Consider the following 21023-nt stretch of genomic DNA (forward strand, 5'->3'; position numbering starts at 1 on the left):
TCTGTTAATCACAGTGTTAGATAAAACTTGCCAGCAGAGGCGAGGCAGAATTTCAATATACTATCTGAACTGGGAGGAGGACCAGCTCTTATCTCGGGGACTGTGGAGGGACAGTGGAGGATGGAGGAGTGCAAAGGATGAGTGTGGAGACAAACTGAAAACTGGGAAAAGGTTTATAAATGAAAGGGCTGGAGGACTAAAACAAAATAAATTGTTACTGTGCAGTAGGATGGCATATGTAATGTGAATATTAAAAGATATTTTTGTAATGGTCATGAAATACTTCTTATGTTACTTCATAAAACCAAAAACATCCTTTTATGAAATTTTCTTCAAAATGTCGAATAGAAATGTGATTTGAACCATTTGAGTGCACCGAAAGATGCCTATTTTTTTTATTTTTACCTCATACAGAATAGAAAACAAAACAAGCCTCAAATCCTTAATTAGAAGAGTCATCTTTTCTTTCTGTACTCACAATTGTGGATGTTGTGGTTCCTGTTGGACCTGTCTGCCTGGCTTGGCCCATGGGTCCACCTGCTGGTCCCATCTGCCCTGGTTTGGCCTGGCCCTGTCCCATTCCCATTCCCATGCCCATGCCTTGTCCTTGGGCTTGGGGCTGCTGCTGGGAGCTAGTGGTTGTTGTGGCACCGGGCTGCCCTGGTCTGGTTGCTGAAGTCTGGGCTTGCTGCTGGAGTTGAGCCCTCTGTCCCGGAGCCCCATCTGTCTGGGAACCCGGGCCACCTTGCCGTCCTGATCCCGTAGGCCCACCAGCAGATCCCTGAGCCCTAGCAGAGCCACTGCCAGACCTTGAGGAGCCTGAGTGGAAAAAAAGGGTGTTTTTTATAAACAGTTTGTGGCTATTGCTTGAAAATGGACTCCTCTTGCCAATAAAAAAAAAAAAACAGAACATTAATTCAGCACTGATTTTTTCTGCAGCTACTGCCTGAAGGCCTGTAACTGTTGTCAAAACTGAAGGAATGATTGGCAGCTGAAAGGATTCAGTCAACACATCTTTGACCTTTGCATCATCTGTTTCTTGTCTTGTGCACACATTTCCAAGTCGGTTATGCAAGTTAGATGATTTCCGCTACCATCTTCCACAGAGAAAGTTATGCTTTTATAAAACCAAAACTACAATGTACTGATAAAAGAAGCAGCTTACTCTGGCTTTCCCTTATAAAGTACTTTCAGATTTTATTACAGTGTAATAGTAACTGACAGGAAACACAGGCATGAGATGATGACACACAACAATGTTGTGAGCATAGATGAAAGCAGTGATTTAATGACTGCAGTGCTAAGAAAACAGCCATGGTGCTGCCTGCAGATAACACATTTCTTGGAAAATAGTTAATTAGAAAATGTTGATCCCTGGGGGAATATATGAGTGTAAAAAAAACATCAAACACAATTTGAACAACAGGGGTTATTAAATACTTCTACCTAAGACTTAAATGATTTAAAAAAGAACACGGTATTAACTCCAGTGCCTGCTGTAGTTTCATTTTTTAAGACACATTAATAAAAGTGACACAATCATATGTTCAGTATTAAGATTAAGCTCATGGATCAGCATTGTTAGATCAGACACTAAAAACAAGAAACAAGCTTCATTAGTTAGGAATATATAATAGTGCAGGTGCTACTATGAAAAAGTTTTGAGATTTATGGCGAAAAGCAATATAAGTGGTTTTTTTTATTTTAAACTAAACTAACTGAAACATACTTCAGTCTAATCTATATCGCCCACATAAGCAGAATCCGAATGAGATCTAATGCTGTTGTTCTCAGGAAAAGGACTTTTAGTTGATGCATCTTTTACTGCTTCTTCATTGTCTTTCATTATAAAGACAATGACATTATAACGTAGTGTGTAATATAACATTCAATAATATATAATTGCTTTCAATTCTCAGATAAATGTGTAGTTAATTAGAAAACATAAATCAATTGAACAGTCAGTCCAATAATCACATAATCAATAACTTAGATAAACTCTTTCTAGTCTGTACAATATTTTGCAATATACTTAAGTCAACGGGTTTCGAATACACTGTAATTAACCTACACATTGAGGTATAAAGTACAAAGACTGCGCTCTAATCATGTTTGGCAAGAGATTCAACATTCGTATGTACCTGGTGGCTGCCCCTGCATGTCCACTGGACCCTGGGACTTGCTACGTGAAGACCTGTGTGGGTCGGCCTGTCTGGAGGAACGCTGGCCATGATGATGCCCAGATGAGTCGCGGGAGTAGTCGGAAGAGTGGTACCCACCGGATCTTGAGTCAACACGTCTTCCTGAAGATGAAGATCTTCCTGAGGGATCATGGCGCATAGATGGGTCTTTGGGGTGCCCCTTAGAGGATCTTGAGGACCTAGGCTCATCTGAATGACGTGAGGAGGAAGAATGGCGGCTAGAACTGCCATGGTGTCTGTGGTCGCGAGATGATGAGTGTCGCCCTGTGTGGCCATACTCATCTTGGGGCCACAGGTCCTCCTCAGGAGGCTCATCATAATCATGGTAGGTGTGTTTGACACTGTGCCGGCTCCTCCCAGTGTGGCTGCTACCGTAGTGACGAGAACTGGAGCGTGGCTTCTCAAACCAGTCAGTTTCTTCTTGGCCCAGATGGTAGGCTTTGGAAACCGAGAGCAGATCACAGTCAATCTCCATGTCGTTCGGAGACAGCGGCATGCAGGCTGAAAGAAGGAAGAAGGCAGGAAGAAGACCAACCGCATGCAAAAGAAAAGAGTGGGTAGGGGTAGACACAGAAAGAAGGGCAGAAAAATAAAAATAAAAGTTTTACATCCATGCACTTAACACTTAAAACATGTAAACTTCACACAATACAAGACAATATTACCAGAATAAAACAAACACTGCAAAACTGTCTGCTTTGGCTGCTGTTTTTGTGTTCCTTTCAAAATTAAAAGCCAGTGACAGAGGAGGACAGATATCCTGCACAAAGACACTGTATAACTGCTCTGGCAAGACAAAGCAGGTATATAAAACAGTCAACCTCTATTTAATTGCTGATTTGAGACAATAACACCTCTTTGACGGAATAAATATCAAACCTATAGGGGGGGACTGTTTTGCAGTGTAGATCCAAACACATGTAAAAACATAAGTAAAGATAAAAACCTGTAAAGAAAAAACAATGCATTTGTGTCGTGCAAAGACCTTTCAAGTGAATCAGAGTGTAGCGAATGACGAAAACGACCACGCCGAAGAACCATGCGAGTTTGGAACAGACAGACGACTGGACGGACAGGCGGAAGGACGGACAGGCAGGCAGACAGACAGACAGCAGTCCACTGATACGAGAGCTCCGAGTGACTCTCAGGATGACGTATACATTAGCATGCAACAGCTATATCTGTCTCTTTTTTACTTTCTTTTTCTTTGCTAAGCCTAGCCTTTGGGTGGGTGGGGGACGTTTAGATAAACGTTGGGAGCAGTAGAAGGTAGTGAGACTGTGTGGGATTTCATCTCCCACAATTACCTTCGCTGTCTGACACAGCGCAATGATAATCGTCTATAAAGTATGTATCATCCGATTTGTAGACGTGTGTCCGGGGAAGGTCCCTTATGTGGTCTTGAACATCTGGCAGCGAGTGACTGGAACCATAATGGCCATAATAGTATTTATATCTACCGCTGTGACTGTCATACGGGTCGGGACCTAAACTTGACGATCGCCCAGAACCCATGAACCTCCCCAAAGGACTCAGGGGACTCTCCTCTTCAGAGTATTGTCGGGTTGGATGGCGCCCCCTGTAGCCAGATCGATAGGAGCGGTCGTCCCTCTCATAGGATCGGCTGCGATACCCGGAGTAGTCCCTGGCTGAGATCTTGTCCATGCCGTAGCCAGTGGAGCGGGAACGGCCAGTGGAGGTGTAGTAAATTCGATCGTCCTCATCCACCGTCATACCATAGTATCGACTACCATGAGCGGTGCCACTGCCACTGTCGTAAGCACTCCTCTTAAAACCATAATCCTCGATCAGCTGGCGTCCTCGAATGTGAGAGGAGGGGTAAGCCGCACCTGTCACTGAGGAATAGGAGGCCAGGTCTGCCTCCACATCCCGTGCCTCCTCAATCGGGGAAAACTTGGAGATTTTTTGCTCCATACTCCCCAGCTTCCTGTGCTTGCTGCGCTTGGATGACATGACAGCAGGAGCCAGAAGGGTTCTGGAGGACGGTGAAGGTTTCTGTACCCCAGAGCGGATGCTGCCATGTTTGTAGTCGAAGTCATAGAAATAGGGGGATCCCCCACCCATGCTAGCGCTGCTGCTGCCCCCTAGAGGTCCGTGCCTGTAGCTGCTCTTACCCCTGCCATGGTGGTCGTACAGCTCTTCCTGCATCGCTGCTTCCTCCTCGGGTGCCCTGCCATAAGGGGAGCTGCCAGTTCCCCCACGCGTCGTGCCAGTGGTGCTGCTGTGGCTGTGGATGTCGCCCGGGTAACGCCCACTGCCGCCATGATGCATCATGTCCCCTGTCATCGTGCCCAGCCCATCTTTTGCCGTCAGCTCGCTAACATCATCTATCATCATGTAGTTCCTTGGAATGTTTTGCTCTAAACCAGGAGCCCCATACATCCCATCTGCTGTGCTGTAGGTGGAAGGACTGTCTACAGTGTGACCGTAGGCATTGGACACAGTGGAAGTATACTGTCCATATGAGCTGGCTGTGGTGGTGGTGTAGCCATAAGTATTAGCAGTAGTTGTGGTATACTGGCCATATGAACTTGTGGTAGTGGAAGTATATTGGCCATATGTACTGGGGGGCATTGTTGAGTACCCACCGTAGCTGCTGGACACTGGTGCTGACCCATAGGGCCCATACGAGCTTGCCATGGTTGTTGCTCCAGTGTACTGAGCATAGGATGGGGCTCCACTGGAATAGGTAGCATCCTGAGCCGTAGTGGTAACCACAACAGTAGGGTTGCTAATAGTCTCATAGTTGGTGGGCATCTTGTGCTCTAGATCGGCCAATGAAGTCTGCCTCGGTCTTCCTGGATGAACTGTGAGGATATCAGCTTGGGGCTGACCAGGGTATGGTGTGGTCTGGCTGGGGTAGGAGGACACAGCGCTGGGATAGGGTGAGCTGTGGGTGGGGTATGGTGGCTGACCGGGTGGTGCTGGCCCAAAACCTGTATGCCCTGGCTGAGGCTGAGGCTGAGGTGCAGCTGGTAACCCCATGTCTGTCTGGGGGTATGGGGGCTGAGTTTGGGGGTAGGTGTGAGAAGGATATGAGGTTTGAGGTTGATAGGTAGGTCCAGGAGGGGGAGCATGGGTTTGAAGGGGAGTGGGTTGTGGCAGTGCCTGTGACTGTGACACTGTTGGGTAGGGAGGCTGGTTGAATGTTGCAGACTGGTATGGTACACTTGGTTGCTGAGATGGAGCTGCTGGTTGGCTTTGGGGGTACTGACAAGAAAGGAAGGATGAGGTGGGTGGGTATTGGGCTGCGGTGTTGAGGTCACTGGTGAACTGGCTGAGAGGGGCGGTGCTTGGTCTGGTTGTTAGTAGCCCATTACTCTCATGTGACGCAGCTGCAGCTGCTAAACGTAAGTTATTCAACTCACTATCAGACATATAGTCCCTGGTGTCCCCCATACACCTCAGGTAGGCAATATCCCTTCTCTCCCTCTCCTTGACCAATGTCTCCTTCCTTTGGTGGATCCCCAGCTCAAGGTATCTCAGCTTAGCATCAATTTCTTTCTCTTCTTCCTCTAGTTCAGCTTGCTGCTTTCTCAGCTTGGTTGACTCTTGCTCCACGGCCTTGAGCTCATGGGTGAGGTCTTTGAGGAGGCTGGCTTTCGCAGCCAGGCCAGACCTGGAGCTGGGCTTGAGGCTGGGCACGGAGGGCAGGTAGACCTGTTGGAGGGCTGGTGTCATCATGGGCAGGTGAGCTGATGTAACAGTCTCGTCTGGAGGAGGGCTGGGCAGGGTTCGCTTGACCTTGCGGAGCAGTGAGCTCTGCTGTAGGGCTGCCAGCTGGAGAGAGAGAGACAGAAAAGAGAGAAAGAAAGAAAGAGAGACGGGGGAAGGAGTGGAAGAGGAGAAGAATATGGAGGGGATTGGTGATGTAAAACATCAGATGTGGGGAATGAGGAGATCAGTGTGATAACAGTGGTTAGGAAGATCAATGGAATAGGAATGGAGGATGGAGAAATGGGAGGTGCGTGTGTGTTGGGGGGTAAGTGAGAATTTGAGAACATGGCGAGGTATGGATAATGGGGAAAATAAATAGCAAAGATAGATGAAAAAACAGGTGAAGCAATTAAGCAGAGCAGATAAGTGAGATGTAAAAAGGGTGGAGGAAACAAATAAGGTAAAAAAATAAAATATAATCACAAAAATAAATTAATGTACAGGGTTATAGGTAAAGGGAGAGAGTTGACGGGAGAGATGACATGCACAAAATATGAGTAGAAGAGGAGGAAGGGAGGAAGAAAAACTCAAAAAGAGAAAAAAAGGGTCAAAGAACAGAAGAAACAAGGAAAGGACGCAACGACAGGGCCATATAAGGGACACAAAGGAAACACACATAGACAAAAGGACAAGGACAACAGGAAACAAGAGTGGAGTTTGTGTTAGCAGACATACAAAAACAGTGAAATGAGTGGCAACTGTGATAGAGTATTCCATTAATTTAATAGCTACTAATGCAATCAATTTCTTTTGACAGTTTTGAGTTGATATTTTCAGAATTTTGGGATTTATACCTTTATGTTAATGTTTTCTTTTCTTTTTTTTAATTCTTATAAAATAATTAGTAATGATGAGACCAGTAAACAAGCTCAAGTTTAACTAAAGGTTGTGGAGACAGCTTGTAGTTTTGTTATGCTAAAATCTATATTCTTCCTTAGAATGCACCATGGAATAACAAAAAACCCAACATAATAAGCATATGAAGTACAGTATAATGAAGCAAATGAATATACTGGAAGATATAGCTGGATTTAAAGGCTGGCTAAATGAACCACCATGGCTTTTACAATTTAAATCTACTAAAAATAGAGAACAAAAATTAGGATTATCATTGATTTTTCATTTAGCTGTAAATTTTGACTGCTTAATATTGAATTAATAAAATGCTGAATTTATGTGGGCTTCCCTGTCAAAACCAGTCAATAATGTGACCATCAAAATAATCTGTGTTTATCTTTGTTTTTATACTGTGTGTAAATAATATATCATCCCATTTGTTCCTACCAAACATATATTGAAATTGTAAATAGATCACAGTGTGTTGTGTGTTATTTTTCATTTCAGTCTGTGTGTAGGCGGAAGCATAAAGAGAAATCCCCTCTGGGATCTATTATTTTCACAATCCTAACATGGAGGCAGTGAAAAATACACTATGAAACACTTTTCAAAGGGTCAGAAAATATACTATACAAGAATACAATGATATATATATATATATTAGGGGTGCAACTATACACAAAATTCACGGTTCGGTTCGGTTCGATACTTTGGTGTCACGGTTCGATATTTTTTCGATACAAAAAAAAATGTTCATGCCTTTTTATTAATTTGTCATTTATTAAATTTTCACGGCACATTCTGCACCACATCTCTGTGCGTTCATCATTTGTTTGAAGCCAGCTCACCTCCTGCAACCACTTTTCCGAGAATACGTGCTTCTTTTGTGGTTCGGACTCCTTCTGACATTTCTTTGGAGGTGGAGGAACATCACAGTAATTGCTTAAAGGAGCTTCTTCACATCTTTAAGAGTTCTAAACAAATGTCTGTCCTCCTCCTGAAAATCTTATGTACGCAAACACGCGTTGCAACTTCTTATCTTGTGCGGGTTTTTATTTTGACAGCGAATGCGCACCTGCGGACCACTTATGTGCAGCCCTGGTTATTTAGCTCGTCATATTGCAGCCACAGAAATTCTTTTGTCCATGAAACCATAAAGCTGCACTTTCTTTTTGCCTTATAGTCTGATTTGTCATAACTTTTCCGTTTTGTCACTTCTTCACCCTGACCTGTCTTATTTGGCTCAGCAGAACTAAAATATATATCCTGCTGCTTTTACACACGCACTAACATAACGCTCAGCGATTCTCTGCGCGATCAACCTCTCACATGTTTAAGCTGCGGGAGATTTCACTTGTCATGTTTGCATAGTAAGCTAACGATTGATAAGACGATGTCAGAGGAATTGGTGCGCAAATTATCATCACTCACCAATCAGTACTGTCGCTCTCTATACACAGTTCACGGGATTGCAAAGTGAAAGCAAAAAACAAGCGCAAATTCAAACGCGATTTCAGTATGTCACATATTGACAGTGGCCGATGCCAATGACATAATTACCCAGCTACATTTCCGAAAGAATGCAAAAGCATTGACATATATTTTTCCTTCCTACGATAGGCCGACGGGCAGGGCAGAGATAGATTTTGGTAGCCCGACTGGAAAAAAGCCCCAGGACGTCGGGCTAGCGATTTTGCGAGCCCTGTATCTGATTGAGGAATCACTCATCTTTGGAAAAGAGAGTTCATTATGGAGAAATGTCTCTTTCCAAAATAAAAGCTATACTATACGCTTCTTCTGGGCTATATTCTCAGCAGCATATCCCAGCATATCCCCCATATGTGGTCCCCATAAGGAGAATCATGTGCTAACGGCTGTCTAAATGACTCGGGTAAAGTTTGTAGCATGCGTGCTTGTTTTTGTCTGCTTCCACTTGTCTTTGCACTAGGATGATGTCGGAGTAAATGTGCAGTCATATTGGTTGTGTTCCCACTAGTGCTGTCAGCGTTAATCTGAAATGACGTTAACGTCACAACACGGCAAATCTCCGTTAACGAGCTACCGCGGATCGCCTCATGAGTGGGGCTGGAAGACGTCAACACATTAACGAGCTAACTGCGCTAACACACTAGTTCCCACCAATTGAGCATTGCTGGCACATCCAACATACTGTTTTACTTTTGTCCATGACACGCTTACCTTCAGGGTCATATGTCACATGAAAACCAAAATAGTTCCAAACGCCAGATCTGAATGAGGGTGGGGGAGGTTCAATTTGCCATGTTGCAACTAGCCTAGCTTCTGTCTCGCTAGCTTGCCCTGCGCTCAGTGAATCTGTGTTCGACTACTCCGCCTAGGCTGCACTGTCGAGCGCAGATCCACTGAGCGCTCAACACAGACAGCATCGTCAGAAGGAAAGTTGATAAAATAAATTAAAAATGTTGTATTGTTCGCTACATATGCATACCGAACCGAAAGCACTGTATCGAACGGTTCGATATCGATACAAGTATCGTTGCACCCCTAATATATATGTATATATATATATATATATATATATATATATATATATATATATATATATATATTTAGAGGATGAATGTCATTTTGGAGTTTCTCTTTCTACAAAAGATCTAGACAAAAACCTAAACTTCACCCTGAAAATGAGAGGAAATATCGCTATGAACTGAGAGAGTGCTTACTGCGAAAGAAAATATCACTGCTTCAAAATCTTAGCCACAAACAAGACTGAAACTTCTAAATCCTTTCTGGAGAAAAGCTTTAGGGTCAGACGAGACAGCTGTTTGGCCGCAATGGCTACAGGTTTGTTTGGGCGAGTAAAATTCAGGAGTTCCAATCTAGGAAAACAGTGCCAACTGCAAAGCATGGTGGTGGTAGCATCATGTTTTGGGGCTGTTTTGCTGCCAGTTGTGCTGGTACATTGCATAAAGTGGATGGAATAATGAAGAAGGAGGACTACCTCCAAATTCTTCAACTTCACTGATGGTTCGATGGTTGATTAACATTAAGCTTCTGGTATGTCCTGTGTCTGAAAATGTTTGGACTATGTTTCGAAACTGGGTCCATGCCAAGAAACCAACCAAATTAAATAAACTATTCTAATTCTGCAAGAGAAAAGTGGTCAGATATCCAGCCAGAATTATGTCAGAAGCTTGTTGATGGTTAAAAAAACATGCAGTCATGATGCAACCAACTGAGGAAGATTCAACCAAATATTATTGGGGGTGTATGTATACTTTTCAATTTTCAGTCCAATTCTTGTTCTCTAAAATTGTGAAAGATGTATGATGTATAATCATTTTACTGAGTTCAACAAAATCAACAAAAGCCCCAACTTATACATTTGCATACATCCATGACTAGTGTATGTAAACTTCTGACCTCAACCGTACATCACAGCATTAAAAATAATAATAACAATAACTCTCACCCATGGGAAAACCGGATGGGTAGTTGTTGTTACCCAAAACAAGTTAAGCAACATCTTTGCCACATTTCAACAGAGTTGAAAGTTGGTTGAAAATTGAGAGGTGAAGAGTTGTTCTTAGGGTATTAGGGTGTGTGTCTTTGGCTTTACTAGGGTAGATTTTACACTCATTGACACCAGCTGTCATTGTTAGGACAATTTGGCTGAAACAGAAGAGTTAAAATGCTGTCTCAGTCTGAGCTGCTATTAATAACATAACATAAACTTCAAATAAATGTAATGTACACTAAAGCATTCTTAAGTAATTGCACTTAAGCTCAAAACAGTCCTGAGATCTACTAGTCTACAGTCTGTGCACGAACATTCTAGTAGCATCTGTATCAAATGTGACTGTTCACATATGTTTTATTGGTCCTTTTTTTAATTCTGTTTTTTTCAGACAACCATTATACTGTCATATTGTAGCACAGTGTTTTGTGGTGGCATTAATTAATTCCCTAAGCTATTGTTGTTAATTGATTTTCAGGTATGGTTGTTGAGACAATATAGGTAAGTATGTAATGTCCATTTTAAAGAGTTATTGCTCCTGCTATGCGAGCAAGGGAGTTTCTGTTATCATTGAAACAGTTTAAATACACAGAATGGGTCACAATTATGGCTTAATGTTTTTGTTTTTTGCTCTTCAAACCCCAGTTAAATAATAGGGGTGGCTGTAGCTCAGGAGGTAGAGCAGGTCAGGCAGCGACTGGAGTGTGAATGTGTGTGAATGTTAGGCAGAAAGCACTTAGGGCATAGAAAAAAAATGTGCTTGTATGAATGGGTCTGAATTGGTGAATGAGGCATGTTGTATAAAGTGCTTTGAGTGTTCAGGTAGAGTAGAGAAGCGCTATATAAGAACCAGTCCATTTACCATAATATGTAAATTGTTGAAACAGCATAGACCTTTATAAATTTAGTCGGAGATAAACTGAAGTTTTGTAGTTTGATCACATTTAGTTAGTTTGTGGGCAAGCTGCTAGGCTCTTTATCAGTTTTTAAAATCAAGGCCCAGAGTAACTCAAGAGACCTCAATAATAGAGCACACTTTGACTTTGCATGCCAGCTACTGCTGAGGTGTTACTGGTTTCAAACAGAAGATGAGGTCATAAAACTACAAAACAATAACAAAATCTGAAAAATAATCTAACAAAGGGAATTACTCATCATAGCATCCACATGAAACATTCATATCACTCAGAAAATGAAAACAAGGGCAACATCGAATGAAAGAAATGGCTTCAAAGTTACACAGAGGTCATTCAGTATTAATGCCCTTGCTAGGTTTTGACTCAAATAAACAATATAAAACTGAGCCTGTTGTTGAGAGCAACGTTATTGAATGTGCTAACTGGTCCGCTGCAAGAGTTTAAAATGTATCAATTTATTTATTAATTGTTAAAAATATTTTTCCACTTTTTTAGTCTATCATTTGATTTTACTGTTTTATATGCGGCTTATAAATCTCTTCACTCTGAATTAAAATATGAATGTAGCATGAAGGATGTAACATATGAAAAGTAATAAATAGTAAGACAAACTTTACATCTTTTGGATACTACTGTAAGTTTTGCATAAAGAATCATCATCTGTGCATTGCTTTATTTTCAGCTAAAAAGTTGAAATAACAGGATTTAATGTTCATCCCACTTTCTTTTCAACTAAAACTTTGACAAAATTTTAGATAATTTTGTGTGAAAGTTAACCAGTGCTGTCATTTTTCCTATAAAATTTGTTCTTTTTAACAATATCCAGTGATATTTTAGGTTATCTAGACTGTATCCATCTGAATAACATCATTAACTATAAATTTAAATGGCTTTTAGTGTATGTCACCATGGTTTGAATGGCTTTACCTGGTTCTGAAGTGCTTGTTGTTGATACAGGGACAACCTGGCCTTCGTGTGTTCATCTGTGGTGGGGCTTAGAGACTTGGGATCTGACATTGACCTCTGAGTGCTCTTGATGGGTCGGGGCACAGAGGGGTGTCGCTGGGGAGATTCGGCTGTGTAGGACTTCTGCTGAGGTGTTACGTGGGCCTTGTTCAGTCGCTCGCTTGACAGAGAAGTCTCTATGAGGCGGTGAGGGGACACCGGAGAGACCGGAGAGTAGAGGACTTGTGGAGATTTGGGGGCTGTTTGCTGCTGGCGAATGATGCTGGAGATCGATTCATTGTGGAGATGGTTGTGAGGCTGGTAATTAATGTCGAGTGGGTCAGGGCGTCGTCGCTCAAATTTGGCAGCATTTGCGGCAATCTGCTGCTGGCGTTGGTGGGTGAGAAGGTCAGAACCTGACTGTTGTGTGCCAGTACCGGCAGAGGACGAATATGGACTGACTGTGGTTGGTACGCTTAGCTGTGGAGCTACAACTCCCTGTGACTGGGCTTCTGGATCAGTCTGGCAAGCTAGAGATTGTCCTTTTTGAGTTCGCTCTGGTCCAGAGATATAGTGCACAATCTCTACTTTGTTAGGGTCTGGTACTGTCACATGGATTGCTGGGGAGACTCTTCCTAGGTGCTCCACTTCCGTCTGGCAAGACATTTCCCTGATTGTTTGAACGCCAATATTGGAGGAAACCATCTTAGTTTTGTCAGTTTTGGTATCAGTAGCTAAGGTGGCTGTAGTGGCAGTGCTGCTGCCAGCTGCACTGGACTCAGAGTGCCTTGAGAAACGCGAGCGCCTTCGGCGGACCGGATGCTCTGTCTCAGCCTTGTCCTCGTCATCATCCGTCTGGACAGAGCAGTCAACGCTGCGACCACGCCTCCTGGTGCGATGACGCATCATGTACCTGGCAATGGAGAAAATACACAAAAAACAAAAAATAAAGAAGTATATTTAGGTTGCTGTCAAGTAATTTTGTAAATCTACTGGCATTATAGGGTATGAAAAAGTGATAACTACAATGCAATAAAATGCTATGAATATAAATTGTTAACACAAACATTTATCCTCATCCTTTTTGAGTGTGAACTTTTTTATGGTAGTATGCTACTGTATATACTATTGTTCCAACCTTTCCTTCAAGTGATTGATTTATTCTACATGGCATTATTCATAAAATATTAATAAAACCTGTTTCTCCTTGGGTCTTAAATTTAATTACAGACACGTGAAGTAAATTGCAAGGCTATTAAAATAACCTTTGCCTATATACACACAATTTCACCTCTTACACCCCTCCTCTTTTCAGTCACTCCATACACTCACACACTGTTTACCTCTCCTCTCCATCTTCATCGTCAGTCTGCACACAGCTATCCACAATCCTGCGGGGGGAGCCGTAGAACACCACGCCATCTCCATCCAAGCTGTCTCTAGTCAGTCTGCTCATGGAGCTGTGTTTTCTCATGTTGGTCCTGGCCTCCATTTGCTCCTCCTGGCTCCTCAGGCACATCTCTGACGAGGAGTTGGGCAGAGAACGGGAGCCCATATGAGAGTCTGCGTAGGGGTGCATCGGCTGTCCATCCAGCTGTACAAAAAAACATGGTGTTTTAATATTGCTATAAAGCAGTGATTCAAATCAGAATGATTGAAGGTTGTGTAGCTGCAATTCACAAACACATTTCTTCAAGATAAAAAGGTACACATATCTGTCTGAATGCAGAGTGTCACATGCATACAAGGCTTAAGAGCCAGCTACCAATGTTTTTCATTAACCCCACCCCACCCCTACCTGCATGATCTGGGTGACAGCAGCTGTTTTCTGTCTCTTCTGCTCTTCAAGCTGCTGCTGGAGCTGCTGCTGTAAAGACTGGATCTGATCTAGCTGGGACTTCTGCTGAGCCAGCTGCTCCCGCTGTAGAACAAGTTGTTTCTCACGTTCATGCTGTTGCTGCTGCAGAACCTAAACAAAAAGTGTCGGTGGGGATGGGAAGAGAAAGAAGGACATATGGGCAAAAACACAGACAGAGCGAGATAACATAACAGAACAGAGCGTGGAGCATAAGAGGGTGGAGAGATGGAATGGGTTGATGAAGGAGAAATTATGAAATAAGCAAAGTGAAGAATAGTACCAGAACAAGATGAAGAAAAAAATTTAAAAACAGAGAAAACAGCGAAAAAGAGCCAAAGTCATGATATCTGCTTTTATTCAGGATGATAAAATTTCTAAAATGTAGCCTAAATCACAAGATTCCCACATGTGAATGTGACATGAAGTCATTCTTGTGCTGATGGATTAGTTTTGACAATGGTTCCAAGTTAGTCAAACTTGTATATACTGCAAAAACCAAGAATGGAGGCGCAACATGAATGAAGTGCAGCATTTACTGGTAATTGCTCTTACCAGTCATACAATGCTCTGCAGAAAATATTTAAGGCATTTCTTTTACTGCTAAAATGACAGGCTGATGCAAATAAGCAGTTAGGGGTTTTTGCTTGCACTGTAAATTATGAGATGCATTTTAAACATTCCAGTTCTAGTTTATTCTCATTAAAGAAGACTTCCACACCTGTTTAACAGACTTAAGTTGAAAGATTTTCAACTGCTTGTTCTATTAAAAAAGAAGAAAATTGTCACATTAGCCCTCAGGTTTATTGTGAAAACATCATTGCAAGGCCAAGAGCTCAGAAAGCAATATATTATAACCAACATGTGTGACTGATTTTCGATAGTTTTGCAATATATTTTGGTTTATTTTGCTTGATTTTTATGATTTTATGCAAATTAGTCCACTGAATGGAACATTTAAGCCACTTTTTTGGCCTAAAAATCAAAGTAATAAATGAAACATGAGACTTTATAAACAGGTATCCTTTTCAAACACACATACAACAGACATCAAACAGACACGCAAACATCATGTGCAAAACTTTAAAAACCCCAAACAAACACAGCATGCAAACTCATCATTTATAACTAAGGCTGCATAAAAATATTTATTCAGAAAAAAAGTCATCACCTTTGAACAGAATTTTAGCACTACATTTTAAAGAAATATCTTATGGACTTAATGTATCTGATTAACTGAAAATGCTTGTTTAATATACTTTTTAGAAGAACTGCTAAGAGACAGACATTGAAAGACAATATACTGTATAAAAAATTAGCTGTTTTTAATGTGTCTTGTTAAGTAGGCACAATACTGAAACACTGAATAAAAGCATTTTAAATGGGATTAAAAAAAGATAACTCAACCAAATACACCACAAATAACACCACCACAAAACTAAACCAAAAAACCAATATCCAATCCAAACACAATAACCACACAACATCAAACAAGACATTAAGGATCAAACTCTGCATTCCACCTCCTGCTTCTCCCTCTACCTGTTCCTTGATGTTCTGCAGCTCCTGTAACTCTCTCTGCACCAGCATCTGCTCCTTCTCTCTGTGCAACTTCAGCTCTAACCTTTCCCTTTCCAGCTCTTCTTGCAGGCGCAATTGCCTGAGTTTCTCCAGCTCCACCCGCTCTCTCTCCATCTGCAGAAGCTGCTCCTGCTGGCGGTGCAGTCTCTCTGCCTCAGTTTCACCCTCTTTGTGTATGGCACCTGGTGGAGGGAAAGGAGGAAGACCACCTGGAATTGGTAAGCCAGCAATAGGGGCAGACAGGACTGCTGGAGGTTGGGTGTAACCATGTGTTTGTGCAGGACCTGAAAGTGGGTAAGCATGTGCAGCAGGGGCAGGCTGTTGTGGCTGCTGAACAGTTGTTACTTGTTTCTGTTGTTGGCTACTCAGGTGTGCCTGGGACAGGTTTATTGGCTGCTGCTGCTGATCAGCTGGTATGACAACTGTTCCTTGCACCGAGGTGACCTCTGCTGATGAAGAGGACACTGTCGCACCTTTGCCAAGGTAAACTGGTTCATCCTGGACCACTGAGCTAGTTGTCATGGGAACACCCACTAGGGCCCCTGCAGTTGCTGAGGTTGTTGTGGCAGCAGCACTTATGTCAGTGGCTGATGTTGTTTGGAGAAGGCCTGGTGCTGGATAACGGACTGCAGCTTGTCCAGATAAGGGCATTCTGGGGCTCATTGGTAGCCTGCTAAGACTAGATAGGGGCACTGGTGTCATGTTGGCAGAGAGGTATGGCCTGTAGACTCCTCTTATTAGTGGCCGAAGAACAGAGGCAGGCTGGGTTGTGATAGGAAGTGTAGAAGCAATGGGGGTCTGAATAGTTGAGTAGATCATCCCATCTGAGGATCTAATAGCAGCGGGGTACATGGCTCTTAGACTTGCCTGCCTGGCATTGATAAGATTAGTTAGTGCTTGACTGTGAGAGATTGGCTTCCCATCTAATCCAAAGAGAAGGTTTTGCCTAATGCCAAGACCAGCTGCAAGTCTGGAGGCCATGGGCCCAGTACCTCTGCTCAAACTGCCAAACTGCATCAAGTCTGGGTTGCTTCCATAGCGATCCATGGAATTGAGTGCTGCACACATTCGGCTAATCTCCCTTGCAGTTGTGGCACTATACTGAGCCAAGTTAGCTTCTTGGAAGTTAGCAATGTCACGCGCAGAATAACCATAATCTGAACTGATGTTGGACAAGGAATTGTATCTTCTGATAGGCAGTGTTTGTGCTGCAATGTCTCCTCCATGCCGTAAATCTGTATAGGAACCATACTGCATCCCCACATATCCTCCATAGCCCTGTTTCATAGCAGTTAAATCCATGGCAAGTTCTCCTGAACCTTGGAGATGTGGTTCCAGTTTAGAATGGTAAGACTGTAACCCAGCATCAGCAAGGTTTGTATCAGACATTGAAGGCTGGAGCCTACCAGGAAAAGGTAACGTGTAGGCCTTACGCCCATCCATTGGATACTCATGGTACCTTCCAGGTTGTCTTTCTTGGTCAGACTCATAGGTGAGAGGTGGGGCAGATGGAGGCCTTATGCCTTCTTTCTCAGGAGCACCAACACAGGTTCCACCAAATGGAAGTCGATAAACAACATCACAGCAAGTTGATTGGTTGTCAGGCTTAATTTGGCCTCCTGTCAGATCTACAGCATCCTGTCCTTCTTCTACCTTGACGAGCTGAGTCACAGCCCTGGCTGGGTCTGGCCCCCCATCCATTTGTACAACCATACTATGTGGCGATTTACCCCCTGATATCAAACCAGGAGGACTGGGCTTTCCCTTGAGTTCAACTGGACCAGCGCCATACAGTTCAGGGTTAATGATTGGTGATACAGCACTGACCACAGCTGAAGCAGTGGTTGTCTGACTGACGAGCAAATCTTTTTTCAGTAAAGGTGAGATTGGGCCAGTAAGGTTGTACCTGGCTAAAACAGATGCCTGTTGCTGCTGTTGTTGCATCTGATGGTGGTGTTGCAACTGTTGTTCCAGGAGCTCTTGTTGTTTCTGCAGCTTCTCTTGTTGTTTTTGAAGCTCTCTCTGTTGTATACTGAGGTCTTCCAGTTTGGCATCAATTTTTGGTATTGATGGGTCAGTTGGAGGTGAAACTGGTTTATTCTGGGAGAGACAAACTGCTGAACCCATGCCTTGTCCCAGATCCACTCGGTTTTGATGTGGATCCCCATAAACTGTTGGTTGTTTTGGCTGGGTCATGAACATTGAAGCAGCTACGGTGACACTCACAGTGGTTGGTGTGGTGGTTTCCTGTGTGTTCAAGTTCATAATCAGTGGCTGTACAATCGTTGAATGTCTGCTACCCTCTGGTCCACCATGGTATTTTCTGCTTTCTGTGGCTAAGGAGGTGAGATCCATTCCTTGGTCAGTTATAATAATAGGAGCTGGTTTGGTAGCTGTTCTAAGGTCCACAACACTTCCACCATGAATCATATGGCCCTGCTCTACCCTCGAAGTCCCTGGGACTGTAGATATCCTACAGAGGGAGATATTATCCATTGAAACAGACCCTCTGGTGTATATGCTGGCTGTGGTGACCATGCTTGTTCCGACATTTACTTTCTCCACTCTATGTGTACGATAAAAGCTCCGTGTAGGAGAGTGGTGGTAAGGTGGTGTGTCTGGAGGGCTGCCACATGGAGAGTAAGTATCAAATGTTGATTGGCGGCTAAATCGGGTGGGAGAAGACAGCGGGGAAGTTGCAGTATTGACTGTCGTTGGCCTAGCTGGGCTTGAAGGAGGGGAGTATGGGGCATCCTGAGAGGATTGCTGTCGATAGAGCCTAGGGGAAACTGATCGATGTGATGTTTGGGTTCCCTGAGCCATTACTGGTGAAGTAGGACCAGAGCCTGCTGACTCCATTCGCAATGCTGAACTGAAAGTCTGTGTAGAGAACTCAGCTGTAGCTCTTCTTGAAGGAGAGCGAGTGGGACTCTGCGGTGGTGGTGGCGATGGCGAAAGAGGAGGACTGGTGCTTCTGTAATAAGTAGTATACTTGGGAGAACGAGGCTCAATAATTCTCTCGATAGAAGATGTTGAGCTGTCTCGCACTTGGATCCCCCTGGTCTCCCCTACCCTTCTGGTAATGACTTCTCTTTGACTGTAGGCTTGGGTAATCTCTGCAATCTTGCTGCATACGCTTGAGACTGTAGCTGAAGATGCGGATGTACTACCCATATGCCTGCGACCTATTTCAGACTGAGTGGACGTAACAGTATGGCTTGAACCAGTCTGAGAAATAGTTACTGCATCTCTAGCATAAACACCATATGCTGCAATAGTGGTTGCTGCCACTGTTGGAGTTATTCCATTCTTTCCTGCTTGGGTTTTGAGTCTATCTTTGTGTCCATCCTTTGCAGAATAGTGCTGTGTTACTCTGACATCAGGGATTCGCCCTGCAGTCTCAGCAAAGGACACAGGAGCTGAGATCTGGGTGGGACTGGTACCTGGTGTAAGGAGAGCATTACTTTGCTCTAGTAGCTTAGCAAAGGCTGAGCCTGTATCCAAGAGCTGTTTATCTGGGTAAGAGCTCTCAATTTCAATCTCTACTTGCTCATCTGTGGCCTGTTGCATCTTGGTAATGTTCTGAGATGTTTGTCTAATCTCCTCATAAATATCAGTTTCGGTCTCTGCTGCCTCATTGTCATATCCTGTTTGATCTTGCTCATATTCATACTCATCATCATAACTTTGCCCATTAATGTCCTCCTCATAGTACTGCCCATGTCTTCCATGTTGCTGTTGTTGCTGTTGTTGTTTCTGCTGCTTTTGAAGCATTTCTGCCTTTCTCATCATCTCCTCATAGACCTCCTCAGCACTCTTCAGAGGTTTGGAAGTTGAAGATGGTGCTGTGGTGGTGGTTGCAGTTGTTTTCTCTATCGGGGAATAGAGTGACATGAAGGTTGGCAGATTATACTCACTTCCTGATTTGTAAAGTTTGGACTCATATCCCTCTGCCTCTGAGTCAAGACTTTGAGGCGAATATTCAGAAGCAGAGGAACGATGAAGCTCTTCCATTTCTGCTGCTTGTCTTAGCTCTTCTGTTGGAGACGCATCCTCAATAGGTGACAGATTGCTAGGTGGGGTCTTGGATCTTTCTCTGCGCCTCTGAGCCCTCAGCTCCTCTTTATCTCTCTTGGTTTTTCTTGCTGTACTTCTAATTCTCTGCTGTTCCACTTCTCTCATCTTTTCCTGTTCTCTCAGAAGTTCCTCTTCCTCTCTGAGTTCATCCTCTTCTGAAGAATCTTCAATGGTAGGAAGGAGAGGGCCATGAGAGCGGTGGCGTGCTTTCCTCTGCTGCTTAGCCTCCTCCAGTCTTTGCCTCCTACTGGGGCTACTGTCACTATCTTCCTCCATTGATGAGATGGACGTAGGAGATTGTCCAGAGCCATATGAGGATGAAGTGGGTGGCAGAGTAGAGGAGTAGTCACCACGAGAACGTTCCTCAGGAGATCCTGTCAGACTCTCCATCTCTAGCTCTGGTTCCCGATCAAGGCTTAAGTCGTTTTCATTGCTCAGCTCGATGTCTCGACTGTAGCTATTGGTGTTATTGAGTTCAATTGTTTTGAAGCGCCTCAGACCTCCTTGCGATGCCATCACATCTTCCTCACCCTCTTCTAGTGAGCCTTTATAGACATCAGTAGAGCTCTTAGTCTCCTCCTCAAAACTACTGGAATGGTGCTGAAGGCGTCTCTTTTCTTTCCCTGAGTCAGAGATTATGTGCTTATGGTGGCTTTTCTTGGGTTTCTGGTAGCCATATCCTTCGTCTTCCTCATCTTCATCTTCCTCCATCTCTTCCTCCTCCTCCTCATTGTCTTCATCAGCACTCATCTCCATTATTTGTCTCCTCATGAACTCCTCATCGGTCATCTCTGTGGGCTCAGCTTCCTTTTCCTTCTTTTTCTTCTCCTTCTTCTCCTCTTTCCCTTCCTTTCGCTTACCCTCCCAGTCTCCCCCATCTTCTTCTTCCTCAAGTATATCTTCCAGCTCCTCATCAGAGTCATATGCATCTGGCGGGATTGACAGAGAACGTGGGCGTTGCTTCCCTCTGTCATCCAAATCTCTGTCTCTGTGCTTCCTCCCCCTTCTGTCTGCCTTCTCTTCAGAGAAGCTCTTCTCTAGTAATGGCCTCATGGAGCTTTCCAGCTTGGTGATTTCAGAGGGACTTGGTGGGGAGCCCCGGCTGCTGATTCCCCTTTCACTCAGCTTCATCTCTTCTTCCTGGATTAGACCTGTGATTTCACTGTGGGAGCTGGAGATACCATCAGATGAGTAGCCAGTGTCACTGAGACTCTGAGGGCTGCGTGACAAGTCGTGGGTGCTGTTGTTTTTTGTATCCTACAGAGAAAAGAAAAAAGAAAAACAAATGGATTAGACTTGGGGGAGCTAAGGTTTTTAGTTTTAATGATAATTTATATAAATTTTACAATGAGTTGAAACTGGTCAATAATACCAAT

At 43.5% G+C, this 21023-nt stretch overlaps 1 protein-coding gene across 6 annotated transcripts in view; it reads right to left on the reverse strand.

Annotated features, from left to right (window-relative positions):
• Positions 1 to 21023, reverse strand: part of bsna (bassoon presynaptic cytomatrix protein a) — a 127534-nt gene that overhangs the window by 21555 nt on the left and 84956 nt on the right. Inside the window, exons 4-11 of one of the 6 annotated variants that reach the window (XM_085144849.1) lie at positions 15532 to 20904; positions 14711 to 14752; positions 13933 to 14103; positions 13478 to 13728; positions 12117 to 13047; positions 4337 to 6002; positions 2142 to 2639; positions 479 to 819 (exon numbers count right to left, since the gene is read on the reverse strand). In XM_085144849.1, the coding sequence (XP_085000975.1) occupies positions 479 to 819; positions 2142 to 2639; positions 4337 to 6002; positions 12117 to 13047; positions 13478 to 13728; positions 13933 to 14103; positions 14711 to 14752; positions 15532 to 20904 (9273 nt within the window). Of the gene's footprint in view, positions 1 to 478; positions 820 to 2141; positions 2703 to 3508; positions 6003 to 12116; positions 13048 to 13477; positions 13729 to 13932; positions 14104 to 14710; positions 14753 to 15531; positions 20905 to 21023 lie in introns of all 6 variants that reach the window. The other 5 variants (XM_085144848.1, XM_085144844.1, XM_085144847.1 and 2 more) reach the window with 5 other exon arrangements.

This window comes from Neolamprologus multifasciatus, chromosome 20 (genome assembly GCF_963576455.1).
Source record: "Neolamprologus multifasciatus chromosome 20, fNeoMul1.2, whole genome shotgun sequence".
Classification (NCBI taxonomy): Eukaryota; Metazoa; Chordata; class Actinopteri; order Cichliformes; family Cichlidae; genus Neolamprologus; species Neolamprologus multifasciatus.